Here is a 27,190-nt window from a genome sequence, read left to right as displayed (position 1 = left end):
CTTTCATGTGTCACGGGTCCAGGTGTTCACAGATGCTGGTGCTCATGAGAGTCACTGTGTGTGTGTTGTGAGGCGGTTGTCCCTCGGTTACCTCTGAAAAATAATGAACTGCTTTTATGAGCTGCTAATGTGCATCCATCACTGTCCATATGCTCCTCAAAGCCACCTCTCTCCTCCACCCAAACCTCCAAACACAGATGCCTTTATTTTACTCCAGTCTCACTTATTTGAATACCTATACTAATTCTATCTATTCTTCATTAACTTCATTAACATTTATCAAGTATAAGAGACTTCATTTAAATACAAAAAAAAAAAAATCTTACAGAGGCCAAACTTTTTATTTTATTTTATTTTTTTACTTTTTTACAAGGAAGATCTAACTGACAGTCCTTGTGTGTAAGCATTTGAAATTCTAAGTTACGTTTTAAATTACCTCAGTTTACGAGACTCTTGTGGGGATCATTAAAAGCTGTGAACTGAATATGAACCTCATTTCAATGGGAATTCACCCTTTTTTGTTTTTCAAATATATAGGGGTCATGCAGCACAATGGAATATTTTATTCAAATAAGTCTCAGCACACATTTCTCTTCTAAATGAGGAGAGTCGTACTAAGAAGGCATTGTGGGGTGCACTTCTCTCCGTAGCCGCAGTTTCCCGATTCCTTTGATATTAATCAGAATGAAGTGACCGTACATTGTGCTCTGTGATTAAGGACAGCATTGCTCCCTTTCAAATTCCAATATTGCTTTCTCTCTCTCTTGCACATCCTCATTCTGAGCGCAGAGAGTTGAGTCGAGCTGAGCCGAGCTAAGCAGAAACAGAAGCGCTTAGCCAGCCGTATCTGAGCTGAGTCTCATCTGTATGTGTTATCAACCATGTCCCCAGACTCACCTAGCCATACATTAGAGCTCACACAAAAATACAGGTATTACATAAAAAAAGAAAGATAGAAAGAAAGAGAAAAATAGAGAGCTGTATATTCTTCTCTAATAACCACGGGGACCTGAGCTGATATGTATTCATATAAGATAGCACATTAAAAATCATATTTCCTCACTGAAAAGAGGAAATCATTCTGCGCTCCTGGGAGTGAACTTATATATAAAAGCTTTTATGTTTTCTCTCTGACCGCAACAGACATGTAGCCTCTCTAGTTTTATAGTGTGACTTCAAGTGAAAATATAGTGTGATTGTTTGAAAACCTACAAAACTACATGACATGACTGATTGATGATAATGTTCATTTACAGTTCGGCTCACCTGTCAGGCGTTCTTCTCTTGCCATTCTCGTTGACATCCATCAAGAGTTCAGACGAGTCGACAGGTGACGTGGTGCTTGTGTCCAGCAGGAGTTGCTCATGTTGGGCGAGATACTGAGCCGGGTTCTGCTTGGCCAGTCGTGCACAGTGCACCAGCTCCCTCTGCAGTAGCGGTAGGTTGGCCTGTAGGGGGAGATAGCGGTCAGGATGTGTTGAGCAGATGCAGCACTGTGAAGCTGTACATAGCCAGAGGCTCTAAACACCGTTTTTTGTTTACTCATTATTATCATTACAGGTACATTCTTCCAAAATAAAGACACTCGTGCTGTTCTGAGCAGCACTCTATTGTGACCTGAAACATGCATTAGTGCCCCGGGCCCTTCATATGAGCAATCATGGTCAACATAGAAAATGACATCTTCAAAGCAGAAGGTTTTGAGGGGTGGGGGGCGTTTGTTTTCTGTCTCATTTCCTCTGCATCTCCATCGTGAATACTAGCTGGCTTGGCTTTCTCCAAAAGCACTTGCAGGCCTTGCCACTTCAAAGACACACTGAGGAGCATTTTCACGGCAGATGAAAGGTTTTTGTGAATCCCCCATCCAGGGATTGTCATACTATTGCACCATCTAAACAGCACAAGGTGAACAGCACAAGATTTCTTTATTTCTGTTTTCTTTCTTTCTTTCTCTATGGCCTGTGACTCTGATCTAAGACTATAATCAAACATCCTTTCAGCTCTGGAATATTCTCCATTGTACTCCCACTGTGCGCCTTTTCAGTGATGTAATGGCTAAAATTAGGAGCAGTGCGTTGATTGAATATTGAACGAAGTACAACGTAAGCACAGACTTTAAAGAAAACGTGTCCGCCAGTTATGATGGAGATTAAATGGCAAAAATCAGAACAGTAAAATATGAAAAAAGTAAATAAATAAAAGTTACTCTGATACATTTTTATGATGATGATGGAGATTGTTTATGAAAGAGCGCCTGGTCACCAGCTGTATGAGGTAAGGTCTGTTAGTAGTTTATGATGATAATTACCAGAGGCTAGTGAAATTGCTTTGACCCTCAGTGACCTCAGATTTTCATTAAATGGAGGTCCTCACAGTTAGTTCAGTTCACATAAAACATGTACAATGCAAAAATAATTTTCTCTTAGAACTAAGTTTTGTTTTTACTCCATTGGCTGATGTCTCGTTTAAACTCACTTAATTTACTTTCAATCTGAATTTATCTTGTTTTAAGAATGTTTAGACATTTTATTTACTGGAAAACAAGGCGAAATACTGAGGAAGAAAGCCATTCTAGCAGTGTATTTCAAGATAATGAATGAGAAAAGCTTATTCATCAATAACAGTTAGAACAGTAGTTTACAGTTTTATTGTTTATCATTATCAATGTTTTAATTAAATCCCACATGTTTATAAAAATGCAGTGATTTGGCATTTTCTTCGATTATGTCTTGAGTGTGTTCTTCAGCTCCTGTGTGGTCCATTAGCACACAATTAGTTGGAAACCAGCATATCAAACACAAGCCGCAAAGCAGTTTGCCACGTACATGTAATCCTCACTTCCTCTGCACTGCTAGCTGGTGAAGCACCGTCTGTGTCACGCTGAGAACGTCTCTGAGCAATGAGGCACAGAGCCGCAGAGGAACACACGTGCTTACAGGCTTTATGGAGCCTGCTGAATGAAACGGCGGCTAAATATTACAAATTTATTTGACGAGGAATCCATTTAGAGATATCATAAACAAAAGCCATCAGCACAAATGCTGTCAGCTGGTGTCGAATTTGGATTACATCATTAGTGTGATGCACGCTGCCCTTCCTGTAAACACTTCCCCGCAAAACCCAACTCTGACGGGAGGGTCGCTAGACAACATTAGCCTAATGAAAAAACGCTGCTAATGCACATTGTTGCAGCTGCGCTTCTGCACACTTATAAAAGCCCCTGTTCCCACAGCCATATGGTATTTGTCATTAAAGGCTCCTCTGAGGAAAACCACTAAAATTAGACGAGAGAGAAAGAAAGAGCGAGAAAAAACAAAACAAAAAAAACCACAAGTTGCATGTTTGTATCAACCATATGGCGTGGAGCTGTGCGAGAGTGAGCGAGTCAGGGAAGTGTCCCTGTATGCTTCTCTGCATCCGTCAGTGACCGGGCGCAACCCCTAATGGGTCCAATTTCTTTATGACAGAGCCGCAGTGGACAAGATGAAATGCCTTCGAACGGAGACCACATCAAACGGACAGATCCCTTTCCATCATCATCTAATGGAGTAAACAACAGATTCGATCCATCTCCACTGGTCGCTTATTTCATTATTATGGAAAGGAAGACGGAAGAACGCAAAGCGCAAGAGAAAGATGGGAAACAGGGGGAAGGGGGTGGAGGTTAGACAAAGAGGGGGAGGAATGGGTAGGTTGGAGCGCCGTGCATAATAGCTGTCACTTACAAGCAGATTAAAACGAATGGCTAACGATTGAGGGAGGATGGATACAGCAGTCACCATATGCTCATGGGAATTTAATCTCTATCAGGCGCTGATGTCTATTTGTTACATATGTCATAAATTAACTAATTATACATACGCTCTGCAGCCTACGATCATTTTAATCTTGAACACGATTATGTGATACAAAAGTATGGCATGTGTAACTCAAATACTTCCCTTGGTCGAAAGAATAATATGCAGAGTGTTTATTTGAATGGTTCGTGTTAAGTGCTCCAACATAAACAGGCCCGGAGACACATTTAACTGTAATGAAATAAGAGCTGCAGTGACAAATGGGGAGCAGAGAGGGCAAAGGTTGATATTCTCCCAGACAACAGATCGTCTTACTGTGGTAATGGTCTCAGATGTGCCCTGCCCTCCAAAATTCGGCGTGTGTGAATAGGCTGAACAAGGGGGTCCATCGGCACGCATGAATAAATAGAGACACTGTGTAGTGGGACGGGCCCGTATGGTGCTGTTACACTGATTAATCTAGGTTCACATCATTACACCAAAGAGAAATAAAAAAATATCCCAGTGATCAAGAAACCTGATGCCTCTTTGCTCACGAGGAAACCACTGTTTCCATTTAGGCCATTTCAAAGTGAGGGGTGAAAAAAATCGAAAGCTGGGAGAAATATGTACATCTGTGCCTCAGTTGTTTATAAATGTTTTCCAGATTGCTTGTGCAATACCTTCAAAAAGGGGATGACAAAAGGTCGGAGTGGGAAGTTGGTCGCTTCTTGCAGTTTGGAGTGGAATTCCTCAATGGTTAGAGTGGAGTTCTGCAGGGAGAGAGGAAAAAAGACATGAATACATGTGGAAAACATTATGTGATAATATTACTTATTGGAGGCAAAACTATATCCTGCTGAAGATTGAATGATTTAAAGACTGTAATGGGAGGCGTATGGATGGCTGTGGTGAAAGGCCTCTTATGGGGAAGTTTGATCCGGAGGCTTTTACATGTGCATGCGCTGACCGGATCACCATTGCGTCAACAAACACATGCACAAACATGTATGCAGACAAAACTACAGATGCAGCATCACTGCACATCTTGCTCTGCGAGATAAAACATGGCATAAACATCGTAATGCACACAGAAGGTATGCAACTTTAAAAAAACGTATTCCCTACCGAACTGATATATATCTCACCCCTGTTAAACTCGGCAGTATAAAAAGAGAAATTACTAATTTCAATTATCTTTTAACATATTGATAGGACACTATTTTCAATTTCTACATGTTATTTCCAAGAGAGCTAGCAGAAGGAAAGACTGGAAAGAGAGCAAGGAGTCGTACATTTGAGGAAAATACACAGGCTTTTTTTTCTCCCCTCATTTCCCAGTCCTGAATTTTGTTACATTAGGCTTACATCTGTTCGGCCAGATTGCAGCGGCCTGTTTTGACAGCCAGAAAGCCTCCTGAGCTTTTCTCCAGCATCCGCGGCGCTAATTAAGTGTGTCACTCTTTTCAATAAGGCAGAGTGGGGAGCGAATTAAAAAGAGCCACGGAAGCCAAGGGGACACAAGGAAGCCTGTGCATGTAGACACAGCAAAAAATAAACAAATGCATGCTTTAAAAAAAGAGCTTTCCTTTGGAATGGCTAATTAAAGCAGCCCTCAGGCTGCTATTTCGTTATTGTTTATTCCATAACTACTTATTAACGAAAACACTGCTGTGGTACAGCTTATGGTGCACATCTTGTCAAGTGGATTGTTTTTTTTTTCAGTTATGTTTTCTATTTGATTTATTGTTGTTGGACAAGCCTTTATTTTCTATGATGAAAGCCAAACAAGATTTGCTATCAAGACCTTTTTGGTGGCAAGAAAGCAAAGCAAATCAGTTTCTACTGTCTGCAAACTTTTCAGAATACAATAAACACTATTATCTTGGCAGAGACAACTGTTTTTTTTTTCTCTAAAGAATGAGTCAGAATATACACTTCACACTATGTTATAAAATTCTTGCCTTTCCCCCTTTAATGTGCAGAAATGGAAGTAATGATTTTCTTCCATATTGTGGTGTACATCTGTGTGAAACTGGTTTTCACTGGTTTTTGACTGGAATTTAAGATTTCAGATACAGGTGAATGCAAGCTTGCAAGTGTGGGGGTTAAGCTGTTTAAATGACTGGAAAAGTCCTGTTAATGTAATTTCACGCAAAGTGAAACTTTAAAAATCAAACTTGCACGGATGAATCATTCAGAATAAGATCAATGACATGCATATACACAAGAGAGGATGCATTTTAGCCAGTGAGTGCCACATAGTTTGTGACTGTGGACTTACCACAAGCCCCAACACCAGGGTACGCACTCGTTCTCCTATCTCAGGTGAGATGTCATTGCCGAACTGCTGTAGTGTCGTGAGAAAGCGTTTGAGCTTGCTGAGCTGCCTTGCACCACAGGCCGGTGGCAGCTGTTGATTGGCCAACGAGGATGATGATGATGATGAAGGCCCATTGCTGAAACCATTGGGTGGAGATGGAGCTCCATTCAATGCAGTGGGAGAGTGACTGGTGCCATTCGTTACTGGAAAACAGGAACTAAATTATTTCTACATGCCACAAAAAAAACTTTATTTACTGTGACTGACGGTGCTTGAACGAGGCTCTTGTGACAGTGGGACATTTGTTTTGAATCAGCCACGGCAGTTGTGAGAAGGAAGCCAAGCGTTCTTGCTTCCATACATCAGACATATATTAAGAATACATGTGGTCGAGTGCCCCCCGTGCCACGATGAGAAACATACGTGGCGGAGGGATGCAGCTTGGAATCAACGTCTCTCTAATGAGATTAGGCTGCGTGATAGCCTCGTTTGCCTGGCCTCCCTCCAACAGAACAGAAACGAGATACTTGAGTTGAATCTGGTAACAATTACATGGAGGGGAAATCAAAGCATTTGCTTTGTTAAACCTTCAGAATGTATAATTAGAGTCTGCCTTCAAAAAGGCTCCGGATTGCTTCAGACCCGGCTTGCGTTTTGTCTCTTTTTTTCATAGGCGCTAATTGCAGAGTCCAACTGATCTTTTTTTAGGGATGTAACATCAGAGAGAGGAATGTGTTACTGCTGTTGACAGCACACCACTGCTCAATTACACTGATATGGTGCTGGGAAACTGTGGCACGGACGCCTTTGATAGTGAGCCGCTCTAGTGCTCCCTTGAGCTGGCATGTGTGATGCTCTTTGTGCCATGAGCCAGCAGGCAGACAAATTCTTTAAAATCAACAAAGTTGATGGATTATCTGAATGACTGGTCAACCAGTTGGCCTTAAAACCTTGTATAATTTTACCACTTTACTTGACATTTTTTTCTATTGATCTGTGGTTTGATTGCTTTCGTTTCCATATTTGTGTTGAATTTAAATTTTCTTATCTGTTATGTCATTCCTTGTCTTTATGAAGTAACTTTGAATATTAGAAAGGAGCTATTTAAATAAAACATTATTATTAGTAGTAGTATTAATTAGGACAATTTATGATGCCTTTCCACTATCACTAACATTTAAGTATGATTTCCGTACTGTATCTCACCCCCCTAGAATCATGAAGCAACCATTACCCTCCACCTATTCATTAAAACGAGACTACAATGAACATGTGAATATATTCACACAAAACAAAAGAAAGCTAAATATAATAGGTTTTCTAGGAATCATAATAATAATAATAATAAAAAAGACAATATAAATAACAATTTTGGACATTAATGATAATTACCCATTTTACAGAAACAGTATTTAAAAAATAACATTTTAATTCTGACCTTGTGCTCAGACTCGATTAGAACACATCACATCTAGTTTAGCAGTTGCTTTCAGTCAATTCAATTATTTTAATGCAGTTGAAGCTTAAATTGAATCTGAGAATTATGATTGGAAACCCATGCAGATTATGTACTAATCTCTATTGGATGAAAACACAACTGATTTAATATTTGAAGCACATATTTCCTTTAAACCAACTAGTCAACAATACTGACACATCACAAACTGTAAAAAGCAGGAAGATGGATTGCAATTCCAAATTCCAATTTTTAAAAGAAACAATGCATCTCCATAAACTCCCTTTCTATTAACCAATTGTAAAAATCTGTCTGCATTGCTCTGTCTAGACTGACTTGGTTAAAATATTGTAGATACTGGAAATTTATTTAGATTACAAAAACAGAACTGTACACATTTTAATCATAATCTAGTTTCATTCATATGCATTGGTCTTCTGTTAAGGGGTCTACGTATAGGCCAAGTATAGTGTGTGCTAGAACTCACACGCAGTGGGGGTGAAGGAGCTGGTCCTGGGAGCTCCCTGTGTGGTTGGGGGAGGAGGCATGGTGGGCGGAGTTAACCTGGACTGTGTTTTCACATCAGCAGGTGAGTCAGGCATAGTGGAGCGCTTCTCAGTGCGATCTGCAGAAGAAAAAGTGGAACAGTTCTTGTGAGACCTTAGTGATATCCCAACAGCTGCCGCTCTGCAGCACCTGAGCTCCTGTAAAATACACACACACACACACAGCTACATAGACGGTACACGCCTTTAGAGAGTTCAGAGATAGTAACACCAGTCAAATTCCAGCTGTCATCCCCATTTCCCAAATGATCAAAGACACTGGCAATATCCTCATTAAAATGTTTCAGAAATCTGGAGGAGCCCCACAGAGGTCTTCAGCATCTTCAACAGACAAGTAATGTCTAAAGTACCCCATTTCTCTATCGACCTGTTTTACACTTGATCATGGTTAAAAACAGTGTTGGGTAAGTTACGGTACTTAAATTTTTTCTAATTACATCATCAATATTGTATTTAAATTACTTTTCTAATTACTTTGTCTAAAAAGCCACTTAATTACTTTATAAGTAACTTAATTATTAGAATCGTTAACAACATGATTTGTACCGTCATTCATGCACATATGCTTTGTCTGTATGACCACACAGTTCATAAACAACATTCTGATATATTTTATAAACTAAATTCTTATTGCTTAGCACATTATAAACCTCAACATCTGGTCGTAGATCAGTAAACCCTGATCTAAACATTCCTAGATTGTAATAATCATCGTGCTGCAATGAAACCATTCACATTACTTTATATCTATCTATATATATCGTATTATATCTCATATTTTTTTATAAGATAGCTAAATATTTACATCCACCATGACATTTAGTCTATGTAATAAGTTACCTATATATTTATATGAATGTATATCATATGATATTTCAGCATATTTTACTCACATTCACACATTTCAGTTTTGTTTAGTTTAGGAAAAGCCCATCTTGTAAAATGCATACAGGATTATGTTAAACTTAACATGTTAAGTAAGAATACATTACAGAAATTATATCCTCCACTGAATAAAGCCGCATCAGATCACGCTGTTTTTTTTTTTTTAGGTAAATTCCAGCTTCTACTCAAGTCTCCCCCCATCCCCCAATTTTTTTTTAATTACATGTTTGTATCTAGGTAATGAGGCCTTGTGTAAGTTTCATACTGATTACAGATTTGGAATTAGTTAATTTAAAAGTAGACACTTCAAGTTTTCTATAGACATATTTCTAACGTATGTGTGTCAAGTATTCGCTGAGTTTCTGTTCATTTTTGTGACGTTTTTCATACAGAAGTTCAGGAGACCAAAACAGTGTTACTTAGGGTGCTTTCACTCTTGGTCCGATTGCCTGGTCTGAGCCTGAGTTCGACTGCACCCCCCTCCCCCCTACCCCTGCTACTGCTCGACTGTGTTCATAGTATATTATTTGGGTCCGAACCATGGTTTGTTTGCATCATCAAGCCAGTTGCTGTTTACCTTAGTTGCTAAGTAATGAAATTGCAGGAGAAGGCGGCAAAATGGAAGACAGCGTTCACATCATCCAAACGTACCGAACTCTGACGTCAGTCGAACCCGGGTGCGCACCAAAAGTGCTAGTGTGAAAGCACCCTTAGTAACACGTTAAGAATAATAGTTGAAATTTGAATTTTAATGTATATATTTTATGCAAAATGTGCTGTCTCAGCTGATAATGGCTATGAACTGCCTTTCAAAGATGTTTCACAGTTGAAGATACCAGCTATTGTCTTGCTTGCCATGTAAACATTGCAGTATGATCTAAAAAAGAAAGGCTGGTGCTTTTAGACAACCACAGTCTGACCAGAAAAGCACAAGGGATAAAAAGGTGGGAATTTCAGCTCCGTATGGCTCCCATTCTCTAGGCACCTCAGTGGCTATATGTGTGCACCGGATCCCAAACATGTGTGTCTGTGTAGGCTTAATCTGCCCCATACTTACTCCCCATGCACTTTCAATCCTTTCCCCAATTGAAAACAGAGTTGTCCACACTAAAAACAAAGCTTAAGCTTAATATATTACACATGCAATGCTCCCATCTATCCCCGCCTAAGCTAACCATTTATTTCCTCAGATAAAGAAATAATACAGAATAATCAGCAGGGGTCTTCTCACACCTACACATGTGCTGATTAACAGTTTTGTATCTGTATTGTTAAAAAAAAAAAGCAAATAAAAAAGCAATGAGGAAATGAGACAGGCTACAGTGAAAAAGCAGTGCTGGTAATGTCAATGCTACATATAATTATTTCTAATTAGGTGACTCTGCATTTGGTCCATGATATTCATTCAAAAACACAATGATAGAAATTAAAGATTTTTGAGTCAGTGAAAGGGATGAAGCAAAGCAATGTGGCTTGATCCAACTTTAAAAACTCAGTATGTGACCAGTTATTACATTGACATGTTAACAATGTGACAAGTCCAAGCACTATAATTCACAAAAACCACAGCACAAGTCTGAAATGAATAAAATTGCCCTAGCACTAGTGTGAAAGCTATACTGAACCAATAAGCCTGTCAGATCGTTATAATTGGAAAATACCACATGAAATTGGAAAAAATATATATTTATTGTCCAAGACAGATAAGGTCTACAGGAAAAACTTTTATTCAGCTTTGGTCTCAGTAGGAGCCCAGGGCGACATAAAAAGCAGTTTGTGGATCTACATGTGTTATTGAGGATTAACATCTGGGTCAAAGTTGGGATTGGATTGGGTATCGGGAAAAAAGAAACAACCCCAAGGCATCTAAACCTCATCCTCTCTCCTTACCTGTCAGCCAGAAATGGATGATAAGAGGTAAAAAATAGGTTGTAATCTGCAAGCACACGTACATGCGTGTTTACAGGTCTGGACAACATACACACTGAGATTATGACCCCTTGAAGACACACAAAGGTGTGAAAAGGTGGTGTAAATGTGGAACATCCTTCAGAAGGATCTGTCACCATAACATATCCATGATGTTTTATATTTCCTTCACTACTTTCATCTGAAATATTATACATCAGACAACTTAAAAGCATTGCACTTCCATAGTGTGCGTCATCCCATGTTCAAGTGAAATAATAATCGTCATAATACATCTAACTTTTATACTGGTAAGATGGATGAATTCCAGACAAAGAACAGTGAATAGTTGTAAAAACCCATCTGAAGAAAAGGAAAAACTGTTCAGATAAAAGTGTTCTCTAATATTTATATTATAAATGCACTACTTCCATTAGACTAAGAGTGTTTGAAAAACTTAGTATTACATAAATGGTGTGGAGTGCAAGGTACATTTGCACAACATTTATATATTTTATCTCCTATTATTCAAAGTAAAAAAGGACTGCTGATAAAACTGCATTGTACAACAGCAACAATAAACCCACCACAAGTGGTAGACTGTGGAAATATGTTGTTGAAAAAGAAATGCTTAACTCAATTCAAATGAGTTCCTACTAGGAGTAGAAAAGAAGCAATTTAGGATTTTAAACAGGCTCAAAAACATACCAGAGTGCACGTCCATCCTGCCCTGATTTCATTTACACTTAATCCATATAGAGTTAATCTGCGGACAGTTCACGCACAGAGTGCATTTGTTTGGCAGTTACCTTGCCTTTCAAAAGGGGAAACAGGTGGATGAATGGTACAGGTGAATATCAGTCAAGCCATCATGGATACTGATGCAGAAAGAGATTTAATGTGGCTCCCAGGAAGGACGATGAAATGCTTTCCATTTTCCTATCCAGCAAGGTCTTTTATTGCTTTTCAAAAAAGCTCTCAAGTAATATGGATCGCCATTAAATGGCACGCCAAACTGAGCATTAGATAGCACCGACTCGCTTACAGTATCTTCATTCCATGCCTGGTCATTTTTCACGACCCAACAGTGGCAGTGAACATCTTACTAAGATGTGACTGGCTCTTGTAGCTGCTTCCATTATATCTTTGTGCTTATATCACCAATATGCATGTAAAAACACACACAGAAGTCAATGAGGAATAACAAACTTTCACACTATTTTATGAGACCACTACTAAAAACCAGTCACATCCTTCAGTGTAAGTTAGTAAGTTTGCCTTTAAGATCTAGGGTCAGCTGTGCATGCTGTCTATTTCTACAGTTTTCCATGAGGTTCAATAAAAAATATATAATACAAAAACTCTTTGCTATTTAGTGGCATTTTAAAAATACTACTACATAATAATGTCCAGCATCCCTAAACAGAGACACCACGTAGGTGTCTCAAAGTCTTGAGACTTTTTTACTTGTTTTCATTTTGATCAAAAAACATTAGACTAAATAGTAAATTATCTACAAAAAATATTATATAGAAATCCATAACAAACCAACCAATCAGCTATCAAACTATGGTCTGGTTAATGTGCCGGAATGGATAATGGCTAATTTTTCCAGTTTAAAATACTATAAACTTTAAGCTTATAGTCTGTACTTTTGTATCCTAGATATCAACATCACTCTTTAAAAAAACATATTATTAATCAATAATTAATCAAGTCTGGTCTGCTCCTTTCGTACATGCACCCTGTGTTAGATCTTTTATCAGATAATGTAACCAGAAAAAAAACATGAGACTGTTCATATGTTTGATGCACACAGCTTGACTTGCATGTCTCTTACATCACTCACTGCACAAGTAATAATGTTCAGCTCATTCCACAGTGGGTAAAACAGACATCCGTGTACACATGCAGTAAAAAGAAGGTCACAAATAATCTCATTAATTGTTTTGTTGTGTTCTGAAAACCTTAAGGTTGTTTCTGAAGTGGCCCTCCCCATGTGGGAGGCAAAGCTAGAGAACACCTTTCATGGGAGACATCTCATGGGACAGATAGCACTGTGAAAGTAGATGACGAAGGTGGAGATACAACCAGCTGCTGCGCTTCAGAGACGCCGTGCATTAAAGATGAAAAAGTTAGTAATGTGGTGAGAACGAGAGAGAGAGAGAGAAAACATAGACTCTTCGGATAATTGGAATTCAGATGCCGTCTAAGGTATCCGAGGCCGAGGGTGAACTGGCAGAGTGTGTTGTGTTGAATACATTATGAACTTGTGCACACTGATGCACCATGCAATCATCTCCGCCAGATGGAACAGCGCATGGAGCGTGGCCCATCAAACCCTGCCGGCTTGTCAAGGAAGATGTATGGTTACCCCCACCTTCCTGGAACTCATTCCCAAACACTTATTCCGCTCATTCTCCCTGCAACAAAGCCTGTCCCTTTGGATCTCCATCTTCTACTCTATCTTGTTCCCTCTCTCCCTGAGCTCTCACTTTTCAAGGCTTCTCCCCAGGCGCAATTGTTTTCCCGAGCCCCACTTGGCCGGCGCCAGGTGGTGTGTCAACGTTCCATTCCATCCCATCAAATGGCACGCATGCTGAAGGGACCTGCATCAGTCTGTGCTCACTCAAGAGTTTCCGATACACCCAACCACCAACTGCAGCACACAGCAACGTGTGCACTCCGATATTTAAAAAGATTGCACTCTTCCGTCTGGCTCTTTCTGCAGCACGCCCAACCGAGATGTTATTTCTGGATTCCGACAGATGAATGAATCATTCCACCTCTTAAATGTACCGTAAATGCCATCATCGGTTACCGATGGCAGTAACCTTTAAAAGAAAGTGATTTCACACTATAGCTACCCACTTTGATGCCAGTCGTGCCGACTTAAGTGGACACTGACGAGTGGGCACTGCTAGTTTTACAGTGTGGCTATAATGTGAGATAATGTGTTCCTGGAGCATGTCTGCCGTAAATAGGAAAGACCGGGAGCCATCTGCTGATCCATTTCAAAATATGGTCTTGCGTCAAAAAAAAAAGACTGACCAATAAAAACAGATGCAGCATTTATAGTGGAAGCCACTTTTTTCCCCTTCGTCCTCTTCTTGAAAATGGATTTATGTTAACGTCTGTTTTAACCATCTGTTGAAATAAGGCCCCATTGGCATGAAGAGCTGAGGAAGAAAACAAGTGTAGAGGAACAATAAAAGTGATTCACGGTTGCCGTTACACATCCGTTGAAATCGCAGAGATTTGTGCAGTATCATGTTGCCAGACTTTGAAAAAGAAGGATAAATCCTTAAAAGCTGTGACAGTGCAAGACCTCACAGGGGAACTCGCATAAAAAAAACACTTAGAATCTTCTCTCATGTCTCATCTACAAACACACAATCATAATTGAAATGGGAACAATGAAGGAGCTGCAATTACACTACAAGCACAACTGCAATTTCCAGCATCTTTTGAACAAACAGTAAATAATTATTTACTGACTTATCTAGAGAGGCAGAATTAGAGCATTTTTCAATAAAAAGCCTTTCATACTACATTAGTGCTCTCAAACGCTTGTATGAAGCTCGTCCAACTCTCAAGTCAATGACTCACTCAGCTTCCTGGCATGAGCAGATGCCAGCTGAAAAGCGGGGAGAAAGAGAGAGAGAAACAGAGAAAGACTGCACATGCAATATGGCTCAGCACCTAGACACATGGCTTTAATTGGCTATCCACCAACACTGCTGTGTTTTTTCACCATGTCCCTCATTAGAATCATGTAGGTTAAAGTCAAGTCCTTGTGGGATTTATGCTTGGTCCACGAGCAACACTCTGTCATTGAAAAAGTTTGTTTGGTGAAAACAACATCACATAAACAGAATGTCACATGGCCTGAAAAAGTTGTTTCATAACTGATGATAGACTGATAAACATTGAGCACTATTTGGCCATTTTGATATTGAAACTTGGCAGCTTAATACAAGTGGTACTTTCCTTTTGTGTCTTGTGTCTTTTTGCCAGAATCTACAATCAGCCTTATCAACATTTCTTTGTTTTTGAATGTTTTTATGAAGTTAATGTATCTTATAAAAGCTCATGAGACTTCATGGAGTTAACTTTGCCTCACATGTTTCCCATAGAAAGATTAAACCAAAATAGATATGAAAACAGTCACATATGAGATCTCTTGAATATCTTTTTTTTTTCTCCTAGAGAGCAATGAGATAATGGAACATAAATGAATCACAAGAGATCTCAAAAACATCTTAAACTGCACTCATATTTGCCAAGATTAAAAAGACTGATGAAAAAAAGGAGAAACATTAAGTATGACCTTAAATATTTCTAATTAGATTCTCCCAAGATTAATGGATTATCAAAAGTTAATAAATTTTTGTTTCGCAAAGAAAGTCACATGTAAGCACAATGCGTATTTGTCTACAAAACATATGTCGAACATTTAAGCATAAGCCTCTGTATAAAATTTGTTTTTTTTTTATTAAAGAGAAACATCAAATCTTTCCAAAACTTTGACTTGTAGTCACATAAGTGAACATTTCATTTTATCAATTGGAAGTATATTTTTTGTACATTGTACATTAGCCACTGAATAGGGTTAGGTATCGATTGTTTTTATTCGATACCGGTGTCATTTCGATACTTTTAAAATGGTACCGGTGCCTAAACCGACACTTAAAAAAAAAAGAGCCACAAAAACTTTGGATAACATTAAAGAACATTCAAAATATTTAAAATAAATCAATAGCTATCACACGCTCCATGGATGCTCTCATTTCCCAAGTTGTGCTTCCCTTAATCTAAGGCTAATAAATGTATTTCATGATCTAAGTCATTATTTAATACAAAAGCACACATAATATTTTGACTGTATCTCTGTTAATCTCTCTGATATTTAGTTAAATTGAGTGCTGTCTGTCACTGTCTTTAATAAGTTCTGTGAATGACTGTATGGTCATTCTTTATAAAGTAGCAACAATGTTGTTTGTAAAGTACAGTACTGTGCATAAGTCTTAGGGACGTTAGAATTTTCACCCCCCAAAATGGTTTTAAGCCAGTTATTTATATCTTTTGCCTCAGTTTGCCTCAGTGGTGAATGGAGCGAAAACTTTACAGTAGATGGGAAACCGACTGCTTCCTGAAGAGTGCGCTGAAAGACGAGGAGGAGACAGATCTGATGGCATGTTCATATGAAACTTAAAGGGACTGACTCTGAGGCGATCGCGAATTTGTGTACAGTTTATGGAGCTAAATGCTATAGCTCCGCTAAAAAAGACTAGCAACGACAATGCTTCTTGTGAACATTTCGGAGAACCAGGAGAAATATCTGCGAAATTTGCGCTCTGATTCGTTTCGGTGCATACCGGTTCCATATTGGTATCAGATTTCGGTACCCAACCCTACCACTGAATAACCCATAATGGTCAACAACATGCAACAACAAACGACAGCCTAACAGAAGTCCAAACTGAAAGAAGCTAGTGAACTTCATGAGGTTCCCACAGAGAGCCCTGGAGTTTCTTCGAATGCTAAGAGAACACATGTCAGATGTTTCATCCATATCCATATACAGCTCCTGTCCTCTCCTGAAGCTCAAGCAGTCTGCAATTTCCTCTGCACTCTGCTCATTGCCCTCAGCACCACCAAATTGCAGGCCTTTATCCACTTATTCACTTTATTCATTTCAGTCACTTAATCTCACTGGCTGTGGCGGCTATGAATGGATTTCTCTTCATGCTTGGCAACAAAAGTGTTGCAAAGTCTCTGATGCTAGGACGAGTCGAGCCCACGGCGGTGGATGTCAAATCAATTTTCAACATAAAAAAGAGGCTCATGTTTTACATTAACAAAATGCTATTTTACTACAATCAAAAAAATGTGAGCTAATAATATATTGCTCTCGCTAACTGAAAGCACAGCTACTTGATAAAAGAATAACTGACAGGCACAGAGGAGAAGTTGGGGTGTCTGAAAGTGTTTTGAAAATATCACGACAGAAGCCATGTGTTCAAAATTAGAGTGAGTTAAGTTCACGGTGCAGAAAAATATGTCGACAATTCATGAAACGCAGTCCTGGATGGAGATTTACTAAGTAGAACCAGATTCAGAAAACAACTACCCCCCCACCCCCGCCCCGCCCCATTACTGTGCACACACACAAACTGTCTCTTTCTCTGTCTCTCCTTCCCTCCTCCTCTTCCACTCCATGAGACCTTAAAAATGGTTTGAGTCACATCTGGCAGGCAGGAGACGCCAGAGATGGTGGAGTATGACCTAACGTCAGGGCACTTCCACCCTGAGCACTTTTCTGTGTGTGTGTGTGAGCATGATTGAGGCACTGGCCACAGTTTGCTAATGGCTTTCAGTACAAGGAACTGAGGCGTAGCTCCAGGCAATGACTGCCCCTCAAACGATCAGCCATCACTGAGTGGCTTCTTAATGACTAAATACACTCGAGCGAGGCTGTCTTTAATGCTTAAACTTGGATCAAAAGCCTTGTTGCCATACTACGCAAAAAAAAAAAATATTGCAATGGGAATTTTCTTATATAACACTGTATATAACAAAACAGTTACAAAGCTTGAGGTAGAGATAGTTGTTTTCATATTACCCAAGAGAACAAGCTTCATCTTGCAGGGCTCCAGACAAAAAAAACTAAACAAAAACAAAACACAATTCAAACAAAATAACTACTGGCTAGTTTTATTATCATTCTTTCTTTTAACAATAACATTACAGTCATCCTGCCATGTTTTTATGTCTTATCTTTTCTTGTCTTTTTCAGTATTTTAATCCATCTTGTACAGTAGATGTCCTGGGAAAGTAGTATTACACAGAATCTGTGCCAATATCATGGACCATAACCATGTCAGCATCACTTGGCCATTGATTGTAGTTTGGGCTCCTCCTCAATGCATCCTATAAATGCTGTCATATGTCCTGCACACATCCAGTCTGTTTTTCTTCAAAAGTAACATGCAATTATATAGGAGGTCTTGAATTTTATTTTTAGACTCTGAATGCTTATTTCGTACTATAGTAGAAAAGTAAAGGATATGATGGGTTCACGTGCTGCTTGAACTGAGGCGATAAAGTGATCGCTCATCATGCCACATCAAAGTTTTTTTTGTTGTCTGAATTTTGTTAAGAATTGGGCTGAATTTTAAAGCTGATACTTTGTTTACTAAAAGGTAACAGAGCACAAAGCTTATTGCAATTATTGGACGGCAGGTGTGCTACTAATAATATGAAGTTCAAGCATTTACAGAACACAGCATATAGACTAAAGAGCTTGAGTTGATTTCGTCAGCATGATAAAAATTTGATAGCAAAACAATCAGGAAAAAGGGCGTTACATGCACATTTTTAAGATAGAACATGTAGTCGCAGTGGCAATCTCAGCAAAAACTTAACTCGCAAATTAATATTTTTGGCCAGAAATGTGACAATTTAATGGAGCCCTGTCTCGTTACAACAGCATAACGCCATATATCGCAATCTAAGAAAGTTCACTGAAAACGTATCATTCAAAAATGCTGATAACAGTAAGGTTCTATAAACTTGGTTCTATTTCTATACTAACAAAGAACAACTTCTAATTCGTTAGAATAGCATAACTTGCAACTGAATATTGCAAACTAAGAACCTTTGTTAAACATATACTGTATGAAAACATTGTTGCTAGAAAAAAACTACAAAACTACAGGAGCTTTGCCATGTTTCCATATTACAAAAAAAAAAAAAAGACCTTTATCTCTTTACAGTAGCATATTATTGTAAACTGAGAAACATGCGTTAAAACATGCTGTACAAAAACACTCTTGCTAACAAAAAAAAAACGATATAACTACAGGCGCAGAAGGAGCCAAGCTCTGCTCAGCACTGAAAGCTTCAGTGCCTGCCACAGATGGACGGCACTGTGTTTGGCACTCTGCCAGCGAGTGAACAGATTGTCCGTGGCGGCGGCCTGGAGGAACGGTAGCTCCAGTGCAGATGGGTGTCCGAAATAACCCAGTGTCAGTTCTGCTCAAGTGTCCCTGACCTGGCACACGCGCCTGCTTACAGCTGCTTCCTCCAGAGCTTCCCCGAACAATTCTACACATGCACACACAATTCATAAACACACGCTTCACATAAAGGCCAATGTTAACAAACACGTTTCAAGTGGCCGTTTGAAAAGAATAAACTGAAAATCCAGATCAAAACCAGGGAAGGAAAAAAAAAAAAAAGAATAAAGACATTCTTTGGTACATATACTGTTCCTGAAAAAGCACAAAATTAGAAATGCAACCATCCATAACACTTAGAAGATTTGAATACGATATCAACTCAACCAAAGAATTTCATCATTCAAACTTGAGTCTGAGAAGCCACCAGTTACACTGAGCCAAATACACAAACAACAAGTTTCGAAAGAGAAACAAACAGAAAGAGAAGTCAAGGGTGGGTAGATGGAGAGGTGGGCACCAGACGGGTTGGCTGGCAGAGAGGTAGTGGCCATGGTACACAGGAGAGCATCAGTGCCAACAGAGCTTGTCTCACAACACCATCTGTGAAGAGCAGCACTGAGATCTCCCTGCAGCCTGCACACACAGCACGCCAGCTGCCCTCTGCAACTCTCCTCTCTCATTTTCTTTCTCTCAGTCTGCTTTCTTTACTTTCATGCTCCTGTACAGTGATTTTACTCTTTCTAGAACAGATCTCTGATCTCCCTGAAAAGGGCTCAACAATGAGGATGTGTAAAAGAGTTGATGGACTATCAGGCCATTGCTTCATTGTTCACTCATCTTACATTTATTGGCCTCGTATTTGGACAGTTATGTATTGTGAACATAAATTTTTGGTTTTCTATGATAAATGAAAAGTTGCCAACTGTGTCTAAGTGACAAAGGTAAAGTTAAAAGGCTAATGATTTGTAATAAGTCTTACAACATGATAATTTTCATGCAATTCTATGTGCAAGGATTTAGCCATCTTGGAGTTACATTATAGCTTCAGAATTGACAGCTATAATTGCAAATAATATATATAAAAAAAACTTATTATTGAGCTTTGTATTATTGGATTCTATAAACAAATGTTTATAATTTATCAGCATTCCCTTGCAAGGTAGAGATACCATTCATCTTAGCTTATCAGAAAAATACATCAGCTGTATTTAAAAACAAACATCTTACATAATAAATGCATTAATTAAAAAAGCATATCATTTAAATAAGGTTTATGCACTTATTTGTCTTACAAGAGCAACCAATATAGCCAAAAAAAGCACAAATTACCTTATATAGTCCACTTCTATATTTCAAGATGCACAATTTCCCACTGACACAGTCACACACATTGAAAGCTACCCAATCTCACCTGGCATCATGGATGATGGAGACAAACTAGAAACCAAAGAGTCCAGGGTATTTTCTCTATTTCTGCCAGCTTTCCTGTAATCTTAATCTCTTTGCGTCATTCTGTGCTCTACGAGGGGCAGGGGGGAGGCACAGGACCCCGAGGCCGGTACACCAGGTCTGAGCGAGAATCGAGCAGCCTGTCCTCCTGCTTTCAGAGCCCGAGAGTGACAGATGGAGACCTGCCTCTCGTTCTGCTCTGCTTCCAAGGATGCCCTGTACTAACGAGGGCACGTGTGGCTGCTGGGGCCTCGTGTTATCCTGCACATGCTTGCTCCCTGAGCCCGTAGACTGAGACAATGACAGCTAGAGCGCACGCAAATACGCGCACACAAACATACACACACGTTCTCCACCTCCTCCACTGACCCCTCCCAACTGATGTGCGGCAGCCAAACAAAACACAACACATGTAACAGAGAGTGAGGGATAGATAGATAGATAGACAGATAGATAGATAGATAGATAGATAGATAGATAGATAGATAGATAGATAGACTTGTGCTGTTTTTTTATATATATATAGATTTGCTTTGAATCTGTCCTCACATATGCTTTGAATTAAGAGCACTCTTGCAAAAACAACTTTCTTCTGGTCAACCGACCAATCTGAGCTCAGTCACATCTGCTTCTGTTTAACCAGATTCACATCATACTTCACAACTACATTCACATCAGATGAAAAAATATAGGTGTGAGGTTAACAGCATGTTTGCTCATGTTTGTGATGTCCAGATTATCAGATTTCGTTATCAACCTCTTGATTCACCCGTCTAAAAATTCACTGTGTGGATGCGTGAATCATGAAGATCCATACAAAATAACGGCATGTGGCTGTCGTGCCTGCATCAGTAAGCCTCCCTCCACCATTTTTTTTGCATGGAGCGGCGCGAACAACCTCATTAAAACTAAGAAAAATCAATTTGGAGAGTCCAAACCAAGGCAAGCATCTGCCTCTACTGTGTTTTAAGTCTCTAGAGTGGTGCTCTTCCTCCTCTCTCCCCCCGCCCCCCGCACACATTCTTTTTTTGCTCTCTTTCTCAGTTTTGCTGTTTCTCTCTCTCCCCTCCTAGACTGCCATCACTGCATGTGATTAACATATGTCTGGGCTTTTAGCCCCTGTCAGCTTGCAGGCATTTCTCCCAGCCTCCTTAAACAGCAGATGAGCTCCATGTGGAGGAAACACTGTAGAAGGGGGGGGGGGGGGGTGAAGACACGAGGGGTGGAGAGACAGATAATTCCTTGTTGCACATTTAGTGGCACATTTCTCTCTTCATCAGCCTCCAACCTGTCTCTCCATATTGGGGGTTGAACAGTGTGTGACTTTAAGATAAACAGCACTGGCAGTTCCTGAGATTCCATCCCAACCATTTCACTGAGATGGGTAATAATCATCTCAGGGATAGGGATCATTTTACCTTAAATGTTCAATCACTGGCAAAAAAAAAAAAAAAGTTTTTTGGAAATTCCCATTGGCATACTGCCGTCAAACAAGTTGATTTGTATTAATGGGCAGCGGCTGTATTCACTTCTAAATTATGAACATCACCAACACTCCAACAATGTCATATTTCCTCATTTGCTTTTTCCTGCAGCTTTAAATACTGAAGTAAAATGCAGTGTAGCTATCAAAGTCACAAAAGGCAATGTGTGCTACAAGGTATAAAAAATTATAAAAAAAAAGATTAAAAAATAAACCCCTGCTATACTGACAGATTTGCTTTCAAACACCTTGTCAATGATGCCTGCTGCAGCTCTTTCAGAAAATGTAAACATAATTGAACAACTCTATGATGATCACTTACCATGAGGTAAAAAACAAACCCTTGCTGCATTTATATCCTGCAATGAGGTGTGTGAGAAAATGCCCTTTCAGCTTCCTTTCATCAGCGCTTACACACCTTCACGTTCACTCAACATAAAGCCAAACCTGTCAATTCCGTCAATTCCCATGTCCAGGATTTTATTAAAGCAACATAGCAATTATTCACTAATTATTAATTATTAACTAATTATTCAGGCTTTTCTGTGGCTCTCTTACGTACCCTCCCTCCCCTTAAGCCAATGTGACAACCCTTTTGAGTCGGTTGGAAGAGAATATTTTCCAGGCTGGCTTTATAAAGACTTGCTGCATTAACAGACTGAAAGAGATGGAATGAGACAATGCAAGATAAGGAAACTGTGTACTGAAGGGATTCCACTTCGTTTGTGTTCCAAGGATCAATAGCACCATATTTTTTCCTGATGGGTTTAAGAGCTTCATGAAAATCCAGTGAGTATAGGGATACCTCTTCTGCAGGGTCTTTTCTGTGAAGCGAAGGCCCCACCTAGAAAAGCGGGACAGAGTTGTACACATCCAATGCCCCCAAATGCTCTGCCCCTTGACCTATGCTGCACATTGACACCGGGGGAACAGTGTCTTTTGTTGTCTGTATGTATGGGTGAGTGTACATCAGTTTCATCACAAACGATTATTTTTTAAACGATTAATCTAGCGATTATTTTTTCGATGCATCGATTAATCTAACGATGAATTTTTTCAGACCAATTTGATTTCGATTATCTCCCCATTAATTGACTACTAACAATTTATACATGTTGATTTACATATCTGAATGAAAAAAAAAACATGAATTCCTTAACATTGCAATTTATGTTTATTACTCTTAAAATTACAAAATAAAAGACTGACTAAGAATGCATTACTTTGCACTTGTATAGAGATAGCATTCAATAAAACCTTGAAGCCTTGAAAACACATAGCTTACTGAAACAAGCTTACTGAACACATAGGGCCTAGCTTACTGAAAAAAAAGTTCTTCTTTCAGATGAAAATAACAACAACTTGATATCTAGCATTCAATAGAAAAGGTCACCCAAAATACTTGTTTAGAGCAATTGAAAGAATACAGTAACCAATGTAAACTTGAGGGCTTTAAAGGAACACTCCACCGTTTTTTGAAATAGGGCTTATTCACATTATTTCCTACATTTAGATAGGTGGACAAATGCATTTTTGTGTCAGTGCATGCATTGTTTTAGTTTGACTGGGTCGGCATTAGCTTAGCTTAGCACAATGAATGGAATCCTTTGTTGCCAGCTAGCATGGCCTGAGTAAAAGTGATCAAAAAAATAAAAAAAACCACCTAATTACTTCTTGTGGACTGCGTATTCACAACGAGTACAAATAGCGATCCAGATTAACACTAGGCGATTTCCTAGGCAGATATTGGCTTGGGACTATATTATGGGGAAGCACTGCTGCTTAGGCGAAGCACTGCTACTTCGGCGCAGAGATATCACGCAACACATGAAATCCCACGACTTCCGTCAACATACCGGCGTGAATAGTAGCTGCCTGGCTATTTTCCTTACAGTACACGAATGGCGATGAACATGGCTGATTTTGAGAGAGACGAAGAGGGTGACTTCTCAGACAGTCAAGAACCAGAACCATACCTATTTGAACCAGAGTTTACAGAAGACGAGCTGCGTGCTTTGGAAATAGAACGACAGTAGGAGACTGCGGTCAAGCCAGCCGCACTTCAGAAAAACACTGTCAAGCCAGCCGCGAGTGAAATTTATATGCGCGTGTATTAGTTGCGATCGCTCAACAGCCTCAGGACGTGAGGATGAGAGCCAACATGAACTGGTGGTGTGAATGTGGGGGAATATGCCAATCTATGCCGACGGAAATAGAGTGTCTTTGCTGTAGAGAGTGGGGCATGTTTTTGCCATTGATGACCAGGCTCAACACGTCAGATCAAGATGAGCGTGCCCGAAGTTGTGTCACATCTACAGAGGATTTCACGGCGCTTATCCATTCTGCAGTACTAGATTTTTTTTTCCGGTGTGACAAAGTGAACTGGAAAAAACGCCCCACGCCGAATGGACCAAATGTTCAGCTGTCCACAGAGTAAGTGATTATTTTAATCATGACGCATGTATAGATCGACCCATATTATACCTGTATTCACATAGAGTTGATGTTTTCATGTGTTGCGTGATATCTCTGCGCCGAAGTAGCAGTGCTTTCTTCTGTGCTTCCCCATAATATAGTCCCAAGCCAATATCTGCCTAGGAAATCGCCTAGTGTTAATCTGGATCGCTATTTGTACTCGTTGTGAATACGCAGGCCACAAGAAGTAATTAGGTGGGGTTTTTTTATTTTTTTGATCACTTTTACTCAGGCCATGCTAGCTGGCAACAAAGGATTCCATTCATTGTGCTAAGCTAAGCTAACGCCGACCCAGTCAAACTAAAACAATGCATGCACTGACACAAAAATGCATTTGCCCACCTATCTAAATGTAGGAAATAATGTGAATAAGCCCTATTTCAAAAAACGGTGGAGTGTTCCTTTAAGCTAATACAGAGAGTGCTTTTCCAAAAAAAAAAAAAAAAAGAAATTAACAGTGGGAGCCAGCAGCCTGTCATGGAGAAAAAAAAAAATTATCCGAATGCTCCACAAGAAACTTTGGCGTTCCGCCCTTTTTCTATCGTGTCTAATGATTTTGGTTAATATGCACGAGGGAGAGAGAGAGAGCAAGACAGCGCTAGTGTAGTTCGAAGACTGTGAGTGCGCGAGCGCGTGTGAAACTTTGGTGTTTCGCCCTTTTATATCGTGTTTAATGATTTTGATTAATATGCACAAGGGAGAGAGAGAGCAAGAAGGGCTCGTGTTGTTTGAAGACTGTGAGTGCGCGCGCACAGCCGGGGGATCTCTCTTGTACGCGCCCTGTCAGGCATCACTCACTGATCAAATAAGGCTTTGACAGCCGCCAAAAAAAAGATCAATGCAAAAAACCCCTGGATTGGTTATATAACGTTGGACAGAATGTTGATCCGGCCATCGTGTATATTCAGCGCACATAATGTCGCAAAACGTTTGGCAAACGTTTTTTAGAGTAATAAAAACAGGTTGACGAATCGATGCGCATATTTTGCGTCGACACATTTTTTGCGTCGATGTCATCGATGACCTCGACGCGTTGTCCCATCCCTAATCGCAAATCAAAATCACAATCGCAATATCGGTCAAAAAAAAAAATCACAATTAGATATTTTCCCCATATCGCACAGTCCTAGTGCGAAGTTTGCTAGTACCATATATGCCTCCTCTGATCCTATTTAAGGTTAGTTTGACTGTATTTTTAAAGGTTTCTTTTCATATTATTTATTTAATTATATGGATGTGATCCCTTTTTAAAAGTTGTCTTCTGCTCATTGTGTAACTGTTTGTACAGCACTATGGAAAACATTGTTATTTTATTCAGTACTTTAGAAATAATTTTGAACTTTGAATTTGTTGTCTGTTGGCACTGAAAAAAGGGCCAAATTAGTTAAGTTTATCTTGTGCATTGTCTGCTTCTCAACTCAACCCAAAGGGCTTGATTTTCCACACAGCTGGAAGCCATTAGAGCTCTCTGATGATCTGCTTGTATGACGGGTTAGCTACAGAGGCTGTAATAAGACAGAAAAAAAAAGAGAAAAAGAGGAGAAACTTTGGAAGTAGACACAGTCATTAGATCAGCCAGTATGCTGCAGTCTCACAGAAAAACACCTAAAAGGCAAGACTGTCCAATAAGAATGTATGAATCACAGCTTAAAACAGACAGCAGAAAATATTTGAAGATGCTCCTTGCAGGAGCAAAACACTGAAAACAAGCAGCCAACACAGGAATGCTTATATTGTATCTTATGTAGAATTGCTACAAATATGAACAGGATATCAATGAAAACTCAAGCAAGCTGGAAATGCCTCAGTTGATCTATTGTGCTTTAATAATGCTACAGAGAAATAGTCTGTATAATGCTGGAAATACAGTATACATATGAATGGATGCCCTATGATATGTCCTGATCCCAATAACACTCTCCTTTTATGCAAACAACATGGATAAGCAAAAAAAAAAAAAAAAAAAAGATAAACATGTCAGCAATGTGATGCAGTTCACAACAAAAATGGTGCTAGTGTAATGGAGGCCAGCGAGTAGTGCTGTGCAGGTAAACCTCACTCCCCGATCTCAAGAGACGAACTAGTGACTGACACTAGTGGCTGTAGCCATTTAGCCTCTTTGTTAGTGCGTCCGCCTCCCATGCCAGAGACCTGGGTTAGAGCCCCGCTCGGAGCGGAACTCATCTGTTTAAATTATATTAAGACTTAAAGTTCTGCATAATTAAGGGTGTGGCCACTTGAGTGATACTTGGATTGCTGCTGCTGACAATACCATCGCGCTAGGTGGGTGTGGCTTCAGCAAGTAGCTTCTGCCTTTTTGCCCATTTTTGATTGTCCGGAAGAGTCGCGCAGTGACACGCTGCCAAGATGGCGACGGCCCGCTCTGCACACTTCAGGAATCTACGGTTGACGTCACAGACACTACGTCCATGTTTTTATACAGTCTATGATAAAAACCTATATTTTGATCAGTAATATGACTTGCTAAGAACTTTAAAGGTGATTTTCTTTCACCCTCAAATTCCAGATTTTCAATGGTTGTATCTCAACCAAATATTGTCCCATCTTAATAAAACATGCATGACTCTACAGCTTGTTTATTCAGCTTTCATTTGATGTTTAAATCTCAATTTTGAAAAATGACAAAATGTGTGTTGTGGCCCAGGGTCACATATGAAATTATGCTTGAAGAATTTCACTATGACTGGTTTATCACTTGAGAACAAAACACCCTGAACAGCATGAAGTATTCAATTACCCTAATTTAATTAAAAACAGTTTTACAGTTTCAGTTTTTGAAAATGAAAAATGTAAATTTAATAAAAATTTGTTTTGGTGCATCACAATTAGTTTCTATATGTATCTTCTGCAAATTTAGGCATCACAGTGTTTTGAGTTTGCATGA

At 39.4% G+C, this 27,190-nt stretch overlaps 1 protein-coding gene across 4 annotated transcripts in view; it reads right to left on the bottom strand.

The window, feature by feature from the left end:
- The window catches only part of LOC127935775 (protein CBFA2T1), a 62,913-nt gene that overhangs the window by 16,566 nt on the left and 19,157 nt on the right, over positions 1-27,190 (bottom strand). For 3 of the 4 annotated variants that reach the window (XM_052533933.1, XM_052533934.1, XM_052533935.1), the window contains exons 2-5: positions 8,043-8,180; positions 6,061-6,302; positions 4,460-4,549; positions 1,267-1,448 (exon numbers count right to left, since the gene is read on the bottom strand). In XM_052533933.1, coding sequence (XP_052389893.1) covers positions 1,267-1,448; positions 4,460-4,549; positions 6,061-6,302; positions 8,043-8,180 — 652 coding nt within the window. Of the gene's footprint in view, positions 1-1,266; positions 1,449-4,459; positions 4,550-6,060; positions 6,303-8,042; positions 8,181-20,289; positions 20,635-27,190 lie in introns of those variants that run through there. The other variant, XM_052533936.1, reaches the window with a different exon arrangement.

Source organism: Carassius gibelio, chromosome A19 (assembly GCF_023724105.1).
Source record: "Carassius gibelio isolate Cgi1373 ecotype wild population from Czech Republic chromosome A19, carGib1.2-hapl.c, whole genome shotgun sequence".
Lineage (NCBI taxonomy): Eukaryota > Metazoa > Chordata > Actinopteri > Cypriniformes > Cyprinidae > Carassius > Carassius gibelio.
The sequence above is the reverse complement of the archived record's forward strand: the minus strand, read 5'-3'. Positions and strand labels throughout refer to the sequence as shown.